This window comes from Ambystoma mexicanum, chromosome 2p, assembly GCF_040938575.1.
Source record: "Ambystoma mexicanum isolate Mex_15411 chromosome 2p, UKY_AmexF1_1, whole genome shotgun sequence".
Classification (NCBI taxonomy): Eukaryota; Metazoa; Chordata; class Amphibia; order Caudata; family Ambystomatidae; genus Ambystoma; species Ambystoma mexicanum.
This window is the reverse complement of record NC_090923.1, coordinates 592523243-592535291: the sequence shown is the minus strand read 5'-3', so window position 1 is coordinate 592535291 and position 12049 is coordinate 592523243. Positions and strand designations below refer to the sequence as shown.

The 12049-nt window shown below is 44.9% G+C and overlaps 1 protein-coding gene across 1 annotated transcript in view; it reads left to right on the top strand.

Annotated features, from left to right (window-relative positions):
- LOC138566585 (galactosylgalactosylxylosylprotein 3-beta-glucuronosyltransferase 1-like) overlaps positions 1-12049 on the top strand; it is a 148278-nt gene that overhangs the window by 99173 nt on the left and 37056 nt on the right. The window contains exon 2 of the mRNA XM_069644100.1: positions 8381-8748. Coding sequence (XP_069500201.1) covers positions 8381-8748 — 368 coding nt within the window. The remainder of the gene's footprint in view (positions 1-8380; positions 8749-12049) is intronic.

Here is a 12049-nt window from a genome sequence, read left to right as displayed (position 1 = left end):
TTACTGGCCATTAATCTCCTTATATCAGCAATATTATTTCAATTGCCGCTCCAATAAAATAATTTATAATTTGTTATGATAATGACAATAATTTAATTCAGAATTGTGGGGGCAAATGACAGAAAGGGGAGCCTTTGTAAAGACTTCTCTGTCTTAAGATAACAAAGGTCTACAAGATGTAGCTACTGCACTGTTTTTATAAATATAACCATTTGCGTGAATTCTTATAACTACTGATTTAGGCTTCTCTGTAGTCCCAGTTACTCTTTCTTTTTGGAAACACTGCATCGGCCAAATTATAATGAGGTCCAATGTCTCAACTCTAGGTAGTGCACCGGACAATTTTCCTCCAGCTGAAAGTCTAAATTGCATTGGGTGAAAGACATAGGGCCTCATTACGAGTGCGGCGGTAAGGGGTTAACGGCACCGGGGGGGGGGGGGGGGCTCGAATGGGGAAGGGTTTTTTGAATGGGGATTTACCGGGTCCTCCAAGGTTGGAATGACCCGGTAAGTCTCCATTCAGAGAACCCCGGACCCAGACACGACTTTGGAGGCTATAAGCACCATGGCTGCCTCCAAACTCGTAATGACCCCCATAATCTCTTAGCCCGGGAAAATATCCTTCAGCCATCTATAGTCCTCTTCTCCATTTATCGCAAGGTCCACTATCCGCTCCAGGGGCAAATTGGGGATTGATATTTAATACTGGAAGAGGGGAGAGGGAAGGTGATCAACACCTTTTTCACTACATTTCTATCTCGTGTGTGTGTCTGAGATGGTCTTCAATGAAATGCATGCATATTTATTTAGGATGTGATTGAGCTGCTCCAGCCAAGGGATGAACCCAGTATTTATCGGGCTACCTCTGTTTCCATTCAAAAGAAGCTTTACACTTATCATGCATGCCAAAATACTGAGAACTCCAGAATATCCTTCTTACCTTCACTGGGTGTCCTCAGTGATTCAGCCTTCACCTTAGGCTTTGAAAAATGTAGGTATATGAAAAATGTAACATCATTGGGCGGGGTGTGGCTTAATACAAATACAATAAGGTGACAAAATGTTCACCTTTGTGGCAGCCCTATCTTCCTGAACCAGGAGATAAGCATATAATGCCACCTGAGTCATTTCTGCCAGTCTTTATGTCCATTTAAGTAGTGATTTGGTTTGTATGTCGTTCCGAACCAATCTTCTCCATGGGTGACTGATAGTTGGTGAGAATCCACCCTCTCGTCCCAAATTTAATTTAACCAGGATCTTTTACATGAATAATGAGTTAACCCTTTCAAACAACTCTATGGCTTTTTGGACATCTAAAGCTACAAGGAAGGCATTATTATTTTAGTGCTGTGTCTTTTTAATCGTGTCTATGACTTTCTCTAAATTACCACGGGTCTGGCATTCTTAGATAAAGTGTTATTGGTCTGGGTACCCTAAGGGTGGCATAATGTCTTTGTTTCGGTGGCTAGATTTATCATAAATAACTTGCCATCTAAATGTATTAATGCAATGAGGCAGTATTTTTGAATTTGGGTTTATATAGCATAAACCTATTGAAGGAGAAACAGAATACTGTAAAAAGTTGTTTGCATAATTACAACACAGGTGTAAGCCAGTCCCAGAGAGGACAAGTCCAAGATGTGGATTTGGGAGGCCCTATCCCACTGCAGTGGTTATCTCCTGGATGGAGGATAAGAGAGTCGTAGATGTTCCATAGGTAATCCCTGAAATGGAGGGTCTTGAGTTCCTACCTGAACTGCAAGAGTGTTGAGGTTGTCCTAATTGCTACTGTCCCAATAGTCTGATGTGTATCAAGGAAGCACGTGTTGCCTCTTTTCTTCCTTGTTAGTATAAATTGCCTGGGGCCTTGCACTGATCTGACGGTTGGGGGCGCGTGTGCCATGTGAGTCAGTTTTGTGGTGAGGTAAGAAGGCATTCGGGTGGTAGTTGCCTTTTATGTCATAGGGAAGAGTATCCTGGCTGGATCGGTTAATCGGTGCAGTTTTCTTAGGGCAGGGGAGATGTGGTGAAACTTCTTTGATACTGTGATCAGGCATGCAGCAACATGTTGAATGGCCTTTAGGGGAGCTAGGTGTGAGGTGAGGAGGACATTCCCACCATCAAGGTGTGAGATCACTAGGGCTTGGACCGTGGTTCTAAAGTCCTCTGGTGGGAGGAAAGGTTTTATCTTCCAGTGGAATACAAGTTGATAACAGGTGGTCATGGTTGTTTTGGTAATGTGTTGCGAGAAGGAGAGGTCACTGCCGGTGGTGAATCAGAGTGATTTGGTGGTTTAGTCCAGCTGAGGAAGGAGTCCATCAAGGTGCTTGCCATTAGGCCACTCTCGAATATGCTCCGGTTTAGCTGGACAGGTTTGTAGGATGTATTCCGCATTTGTATAATTGAACTTCGGGTAGGTGGATGTTCCATGCTTGGAAGCAAAGCACTCTAAGCATGAGATGGTAAAGATGGGGGTACGGGGGTAAACTCCTGAACTCTACAAGATATTAATTATCCCCGCTAGTGGCAGGAGTTTTAGTGTTGCTATTGTTAGTAGCGTTTCCTCACCGCTGGCCATTCTGTAGAAAATATCTTTTGGGTTAATATAGTCTAAATTCCATACAATTCTATAGAGTAAGGTCAGGCGCCGATTATGCAATGCCCCACATTCTGTCGAGATTTGTTCACGATTTTGTATCGTGTTTTGGGTGTTGCATAACAAGCAGTTCCCAACTCCTTCCAATTCCTTGTTCCGTCTGCCTTCCCTAATCACTCGAATCTCACCAGCTAATAATACATTTAGAATAAATCTGAGGAATTCACCCCACCAATATGGATTGGGGAACTTCCACACATACAAAGATAAGTATCCCAATAGTTTATCCAGGGGTGATAGACTTCTATACCATGTGTATGAATTATCTTTCTCTATCGTCTGACCCTAATCAGACTCTCTTAGTTTTTCTTGACTAGCCCAGGATTTACTCTCAGTTAATCAGATTTTACCCCACAATCAGCCGAAACGAGATTGGCTGCTTTTCTAAAGGCAGCCAAAGGCAGTTAATTTCCTCCAATCGTTGTGGAACCCAGATCACTCACTATACAAGGAATCCGTAGAATGGCTTCATAATAATCTGTATTGTGATAGTATTTTCCATCTCAAGATGTAGGACAGGGCGGAAAGACCAAACTCCAATCAGGTTAAGTTACCGCCTCCCTCCAAATGATCACCTCTATCTTGTCCCAGTGTAGCCCCCGATAGACATCAGCAGTCTCCGCTCCATACAATAGCGCCAGCACCACTTTCAATCTATACAAATCTAGAACCGGCACTAGTGAAAATCTACAATGCTGCATGCATATCATTTTCACCTGGGTCGCCAATTGAGTAGCTTTTAACTTCAACCTACTAATTACTATACCTCTATTTGGGTCAGGATCCATTCCAAAGCCCAAATCCGTATGTCCAAATTTCGGTACCACAAATTCCTTGCACAGTGACCATGAGAAACCCCGGCACTTCTCTCCTCCCCGTTCCACTGCACTTGCGCGATCTGAATGTCACTAGGCCTAGTAAGATCATTGTTTTTGTCCTCCCTCTGTTTCCCCCCTTGCCTTGTTGCACCTTGAAACACTTGTATATAGGCGCGTTATAAATGCCATATCATATCATTAGTTTTTTTCCATTTTTTTCAGAATCTTAGGACATTTGTTTTACCACAGTTAATCACTAGTTCATTTAACTCTGCATACTTTTCCAAGGCACTAGCCAACCTCTGCAGTCCCAGCTGTGTGTTTTGCAGTAGGACTACATCATCCACATAGGTCAAATGTGGGCCTCAGGTCCTCTATCATAGGTGAAACAAAGGACGCAACACTCGAGCACTCTCCCAAGTCTGCCATGAATAGATTGAACAGGCAGGCGCCAAGCCCACATCCCTGCCTCAGGCCCCTATGGGTGTAAAATTCTTGAGGCAGGGTCCCCTGCCTGTTCAATTTGACCTGCAAGACCGACCCCCTATGCAGGTAAATCAATATTGCCAGAAGGGGCTGTGGATATTCTGATTTGATGACTATGTAACTAAGTGTGCAAACACAAACAAATCAGACAGAGGAATCTCAGTCTTTCTCTCTCTCTCTCTCTCTCTCTCTCTCTCTCTCTCTCTCTCCCTCCCTCCCTCCCTCCCTCCCTCCCTCTCTCCCTCCCTCCCTCTCTCTCTCTCTCTCTCTCCTCTCTCTCTCTCTCTCTCTCTCTCTCTCTCTCTCTCTCTCTCTCTCTCTCTCTCTCTCTCTCTCTCTCTCTCTCTCTCTCTCTCTCTCTCTCTCTCTCTCTCTCTCCTCTCTCTCTCTCTCTCTCTCTCTCTCTCTCTCTCTGAGCTGCTTGAAAATATGCCTTGATTGGTCAAGGTTTTCTTGAGCGTCATCCTTGTATGGGGTACATAATATCTTACTGAATGTTGCCCTGGTCCTTAGGCGTGAGAGGCCAAAGACAGGGCATGGCTGTGTGTCACGTGGTGGGATCAGAGACACCCTCTGACCACCCATTCTTGTGTGTTTGAAGAACTTCCCTAACAAAGCCTACATAGAAGCAGAGTGTTCTACTCAATGTCCAGGCCCTACATTGTTTAGACATGTGCACCATGGAAATATAATACCTTTTATCAATGTGCATATTATACTACTAGACCCCAAAGGAAATATGAGCAACATATATGGACGGCCTGCTTGGACTACTTGGCCTGACAGTTCAAGTCACTTAGTTGTCCTGGATCATTTCGAAATCTGGGCCGCTCTTCCTCGTGGTGGTCCTTTTCCGGACTCCAATTCTGCTGTCAAGCATCATCTTCTATGGATAAGCCAAGGTGTTGGGATGATCATTTACAGTAGATGGGAGGTCTAGAATAGCCATAGCATCAGATAGAATAGTGACCTGGTGGGATTTATCCATGTAACAAAATGCCAGACCAAAGGGATGTGTCGATCTTTAACATATTTTCTCGTGGTGGTGAGTCACTGCACTAGTCTGGTCTATGGTCTCCACTGGAGGGTACCTGCACATATGTCTTTAAACAGTTTGAATGTGTGGAAGTGAAAGGAAAAGGTTGGATCAATATCTTGCTGCTGCCAGCACCTCTTCTTTCTGATTAGAGTTGTGGAATTTCAATAAAATGTCTCTGGGCTTTCTCTGAAGACTGCAGGGTTTTTGGACCCATGCTATGAATTCTGCCCAGCTCAACCATGTGCACCTCAAAATTCAGGATAAGAGTGAAAATCTCGGTTATGTGCTTCCTGGTGGGTGTCCTGTTCTTTAGCTCCCATCTCCAAGCTCTTGATTCGAACCTTTTCTTGATGTGACCTGTTTTCCAAGTCTTCCTGCTTAGGATCTAGGTCAAGATTTTTAGATCCAACGCTGAGCCTCCACCTTTGCCATCTTTGCCACTCTTGTGGCTTGCACATGATGTTTAGTTTCCGCCAGCTGCTCTCCCTATGCACCCCGCATCTTTTTTTAATTCCTCCTCCAAATCGTGGTGTTCTCCTGGGAGTCATGTGTTGCTTCAGCTCCTGGCATTTATCTGTCCCAGATCCAATTCACTGATCTTGCACATGGTTACTGGGCTAAGCTTGTCACTTGTTGAAACTACAGCCCCCATAATTATGCCCTGCTTTTCCTTACATTGTGGTCCCAGAGAGTTTCTGTGGTTCCAGCAAACTTGGGATGTCTTTCCGACCGTGTTTCTTTGGCAGGATGGGTGAACTTTGGTTGGCTTGCTGTTGTGCATGCCAATTATTTCATGTTGCCATGTGTGTCAAACCTGTGGCTAGAGCACTCCTAAATATGTTTCTACAGCTGGACCGTGATTTCAGTGATAACTGACGTCCCATCGTTTTTTACTCAGAGGACCATCGGGATAAAAGCTATAAACACTTCGCAGTCGGTGTCTCATTCCGCATCTCTTTACGTCACAGCACTCCTGATGGCAACAGTGAATGTAAAACGTTGACGGCTGGGCTTACCTAGGAGATGTCACGGAAAGAGGGTTTGCACACACCTGTGCCTGTTCCGTGTTCGCCTTTTTGCGCAACAGAACTCTATTACATTGAAATGGTAACATGGGCTTTGGTAATGGCACAGATAATAGACCCACACTCAGTACTGTCTCAATTAGCCCCAGCACTGCTTTGGGGACGGGGCTGATGATGATGCTCAGTCTATGCTTCTCTACAATATGGTGAATTGTATTGTATTGTGATTGGTCAAGCATACACCAACAGGGTAGGGTGACCAGATAAAAACAAAAACGGGACGGGCCTTAGACATAGACGTTGGACTACAGTAAACACAAAGACGACTCGGATAAAACTGTAATCCTACTTCTATGACGCTTTCCTGCTGCAGGCGGGCTATGGTGGGGAGGGTGTTCACAGGCACACTCCTCTCATTGGAGGAGATCAGGGAGGGGGAGGAAATAGCGGCATGTAAAGCATTCACGCGCACTTTCACGCTGGGCCCGATTTCAGGATTTCGCAATCGGGTCCTGGCAAAAACCAGGACTGTAGCCACCCACCCATCCAATCCCAGGATGGGTTTTTTAAAATTAAAAAACTCTCGCAATGGAGCGCGATTTACCAGGACTGTCCTGGGAAAACCGGGACATCTGATCACCCTCCAACAGGGTGGTTTCTTGGTGCCAGGGAAGCGGTGCATGATGGCGGGCTGAATGTCATTAAATTAGAGAGAAAATAATGTTTCAAGTGTTTCCTAAAAGAGAGCAACCTTGGACTAGACAGAATCCTAAAGGGGAGATGGCTCCATTTCATGGGACCAGAACTGAGAAAGATCTGCCTCCTTTTCTGTGAAAAGCAATCTTTTTAGTAAAGAACGAACCTAGACTGCCACAGAGGGTCTGGGAGGAAGCGATAGAAGAAGATGCCTGACTAGTAGTAAGTTGATTGATAACAGAAAATCTTATTTTATATGTAATATTTGTTTCTTGTTGTTAGTGGCATTAGTCATTCTAGATGAGAAATAACATTTTCCTTTGCTGACATAAAGGGTGACTTCTAGAGGTTCAATAGGCAAGACTGTCTGAAACATTGTAGCAAGTGCACAGCTGTCAGTCGGCTTGAACCGATTTTGTATTCTGTGAGGGCACGGGAAACCATTGCGGGGCGAGGGGCAGGGGATGCATGGAACAGTAGTGAGGGGGGGGTCAGTCTAGCCACATAATGGCACTTATCATGTTTGCTTTAGCCATGCCACATTAAAAAGTATATGCAGACTAGCCTCTGCCACAGGGTCCACAGGGTAGCATCACAGCAAGGAATGTAGGTGTTTTTTTCATGGGCTCTTTCCTGGTTATTGAATTGAGTCTCAGTTTTCTTCTTTGACGGGTGAACTTGTACTGTGCCTTCCCCTTCTCCCTTTAGTGGGAAGGGGGTTCTTGCACTATCTGAGTTACAATGAGAAGCTACTTCTTTGTATTGCTTATGTAATTAAGATGCAATCACTCAATGAAAGCCACTCTCCACCTCACTAAGCACAGGGCTGTAATTATATTCTTAAACCACGCTGTAATGCAACGCAAATATGAAAACATATCAGTGTATCAAACGGCAGAGAAATAAAAGAAGCCCTTGGAAGCCACATTTAAGAATTGTCTCCCCAACGTACACGTTTGGGCTCAGGCTGGGTCTGGCCTATCGGGCAACAGAGCAATGCCCGAACCAAAAACGCATAATGCTAGTGTGGGCCAGTTTTTTGAGTCAAAGTGGGCCACTTTGTTGTCCTATCTGGGCCAGTCTGATGAGTTACTTCACCATGAAGCTAGTAGTTTTGACCAGTGTTACTTATTACATATTCTTTAAAATGCACAATTTGCATCACATTTTATCAAAAATCTCTTCAGTACTATTCAAACAATCGGTCACAAAAAGAATAAATTGCCATTTGCAACTTTGTGCCACATTTTCATTGGTGTCCGAGACAATTGTATGCCCCAGTCCGATGCTGCCTCGGCTAGCTTCTACGCATATCCAACACTCTTACTGAGCTCTCACCATGGTGCACTCTCTGTGTATCATCGAGGAACTGATTGACATTAGGCCCCCTCTACTTATTGTTGTAAGAACTCTGGCAGACCCCTATGGTGAGACCTAAAAAGGCATTCTTTCTACATTTAGAAAGCCAGACCTATTGAGTTTTTCAATGCTTGTGTCATCACGTGACTTCTCTAGATGCCACCCTGCAGTGCCCTGTTTGCTTTTCCAGCACTTCTTGAAATCTGCATTTACTGTACCGGTGGCAACTACGCACTTGAAAATAATGCTCACGACGTTCTAATGGAAACTAAACGACGTTTCTCTGGTCTTGTTTCAACAGTTCAATCAGAGCAGATGGACGTGCCAACTATTTACGCGGTCACCCCCACCTATGCCCGCCTGGTACAGAAAGCAGAACTGACACGACTTACACACACATTCCTACACTTGCAGCATTTTCACTGGATTGTTGTGGAGGATTCTGCCAATAAGACTCCGCTGGTGACGTCACTCCTACAGAGCAGCGGGCTCGTATTCACACATTTATGTGTCAAGACAGAAAGGTACAGTGAACGGTCCAAAGGTGGAATGCAGAGAAACCTGGCCCTCTCCTGGCTGCGGGAAACATTCATGTCTGCACGCTCAGTGAATGGAGTCGTTTATTTTGCAGACGATGACAACGTGTACAGTCTGGAGGTCTTTAAAGAGGTAACATGCTACATTTCCTGCCTCTTTTGAAAACTGTCTTGACTGCTTTGCCTTCCCATAATATTTTCCAACCTATGCTTAAGTACACTTGCTGCTACAGTAAGAAAGGGACATTCCAGAAGTACCCTAGCCTCGTCATGGCAACTGGCCCAGAGCGTTGTCTTTGGAGGCCGAGCTGAAGCAGGACAATGAGGCGCCTTTCTCGGAGGGCTAGGGTGGTAATTTAGGTATTAGAGGCAGAAGGAGGTGCTTATTGTGGTTGTGGATGAAGATGCCAGATGCCCACAGCCACGGCAGGTGTTGCCTCAGGTGCGGGCATCATTGGGGGATGGGTCGGGAAGGGGGGAGGGAGGGAATGACAAAGGAAGATTTGCCTTATTGGAGGAGGCAAGGGGGGAGATTGGGAAGGCAGGGCTGACAAGGAAGGGATTGCCACTCCCACAGGAGAAGAAAGTGGTGGGGAGGAAGGTCCATCAAATGGTTGGTTCCATGTGTTAAAATCGCGGCAAAAAGGCTGTGGTTTTGCAGCGCAATCCATGGACCCATTATACCATTTATGGCGAGCAGGGGACACCCCTGAAACCCCTGCTCCCCTTAAATGGTTTAATGGGTACACCTTTAGCGGGTCAAACCACAGAATTCTTGCAGCCATTTCTTTTACAAACGACTTTTTTGCTGCGATTTTATTATTGAACATCCATCAGATGGGGGGCCAATGCCGGCGCAGAGAGAGCTTTTTTTTCTTTCCTTTTTTAAAATCATACAGTTTATTACAAACTTTTCACAAATCCATCCATCACTGTACATTAATCCATCATTCCATAATTAAGCAACGAATGCATCATCAGAGACAAAGAGACAATGCTTCTCCTTTTTGTTTCCAAGGGGAGGAAAAGAAAAAGTAGGTCCTAACAGTTTTATAAACAACCATTGCTTTTGCTAGATCTTGAAACATATTTCGTGTCCCTTCCCCTCTATTTTCCCCTAGATCCGTTCTTCATTGACACATTCTTCTTCTTTAAGAATTTTGTCTAGGAATCTTGTCGGAGCACACATCAACCTAAAATCTGTGCCCCCACATAACACTTCCCACCATTCTTCATCACTCCAATCACAGCAAACACACTTCACAACACTCCTCCGGTGCAGGGAGGGCAGGTGTGGTGTCTGGGAACTGGGGAGACTATATGGCCCTAGCTTTCTCAGTACAAAAGAAGGTCACCACAGATGTTGCTGCACAATGCCTTAATAAATCTTGGAGTGAGAGAGGAAGGGATGGCAACTTAGCATGGAGAGGGTGCGGCAGAGGTGTGGTGCACCCTGGAGATGGAGGAGGAGGGGTTACGGGTAGTGATGCAGGAGACAGAGGTGGAGCAGACAAGGATGATACCACAGCTGATGGCTTTGGCAGGAGGAGTAAGATACTGAAGTCTCTGCACCTGTGCCTGCCCTTACACAAGCGGCAAGGCAGGCACAGGCATCTCTTGTCAAGTTTCAGATTGACTACTTTAGCTTTCTATGAAGGTGAAGAAAAGTTGCTGTTCAAGACACAGTCCAGCTGCATATAAAAAGGAAGAAAGCCTGCTATGCATAAGCACCTTGCTCAGAGGCATAGTCTAACTGGTGTGTGCATTTCATCTTCCAGTTATCCCTCTTCCACAGCACCCTCTAGTGATGTGGCGGCAATGAGGACGTGTCTGCGGGTTCCTCACAAGAGGAGACACTTTCTCCAGGCTGGGCACAATGGCACAACCAGCTCTTAGCCTCCCTTCCTTCTGAGCCTGTTCAAACCCCTCTGCCCTATGTGCCTACTGTAGCAGTGGTATCATCCATCAGCAGGGCCCTGTCGCTGCCATCAGCACCACCACTGCAGCTTGTTGGTGGTGGTTGTGGCCATTGCGTGTATACTACTATTTGGACAGGTGTCATGGGGACAGACTAATGCATTAGGCTCACATACAGCCTGCATTGTGAGATGACCATCAGCCAAGGGGAGTTCGGCCCCAATAGCAGTGGAGGATGCCATTAACAGGGAAATGCTCCAGCATCCTCCTATCCTCTGAAAAGTAACTGACTGGGCATTGGGAAAGAAGGAAGGAATATTGTGTCATGGATTCTGTAGAACCACCAGGCTAGAATAAAAATGCTGGCCTTAATGGAGGAGGAAACCTCCCCCTGCCCCCCGCCTGTAGCTGTGCTATCAGTAAAGGTGAAGCACTTTTTTCTTGCGACACGGTTAGCAAATGGTTGCTTGATCGGAATTCAGAAAAAGTATTTTCTGTCCCATTACAACACCAGAATTTGCTTCATGAGTGGAAGCAGGTTCGTTTTGTTCACCCCATTGGAACTCAAAGCATGTGATCTCCTCCAACCCTTATGCATAGGCATCACACATTATTGCACGTACAACCCTTACACATTATTGAATAAAAGTGTTACTTCATGTGCTCACTGTACCCACGAGCTCACTGTGCCTGCACACATCTCAAGAGGGGAAAGTGAAGGAAAGAGAAGGGCATCATACCGCAAAACAACGTTTACACATTGAATCAAACATGACTACTAATGTATAAAAGAATACATTTTATGTTACAAAATTATTCGGGTTGCTCATTAATAATTCACCAACAAATCAAATCAAATCGACCTTCTTACAAGCTATAAGTCACACCTCTATCAACCCACACCTATGTGCAGGGTCAGTGAAAACCATCTCTTCAAAAACCAACTCTAAAAACTGCTCAGTTCATATCCACATGGGCATGTCAAATTTCTCATTAGCTAAAAGCTAAGAACTTAAACCAAAAGTTTAAACATGTTCCATTTCTCCAAATATAAACATATATCAGAGAAACTACATGTAATGAAATGCAAGAATAAAAACACCTTCTGTAGTACATTAATTCATTCTCATCTCTACCAGATAAAAGACTATCATTTTAGCATCTTTGAAAGTAAACGTAACAATAACAATGGAACCATAGTATATCATTGTATTAAGCACGCATCTGATAATAAGCAAATAAATGATCAATGGTTAGCACAGTTCTAATTCAGTTATAACTAGCAAATAGGGTGTATCAGCAACATATCAACACCAACTATCTCCTCCAAATCTACCAATACAGTTTCAGACTCAGATGCAGCACGGAGACAGCAATCGTACAGGTGGTCGACGACGCCTTCAACATCCTTGATGGCGGCCACCCCTGCCTACTGGTTCTACTCGACCTCTCGGCTGCTTTCAACACAGTAGACCACCAGGCGATTACGGACACCATACATCCGCACATGGCGAACA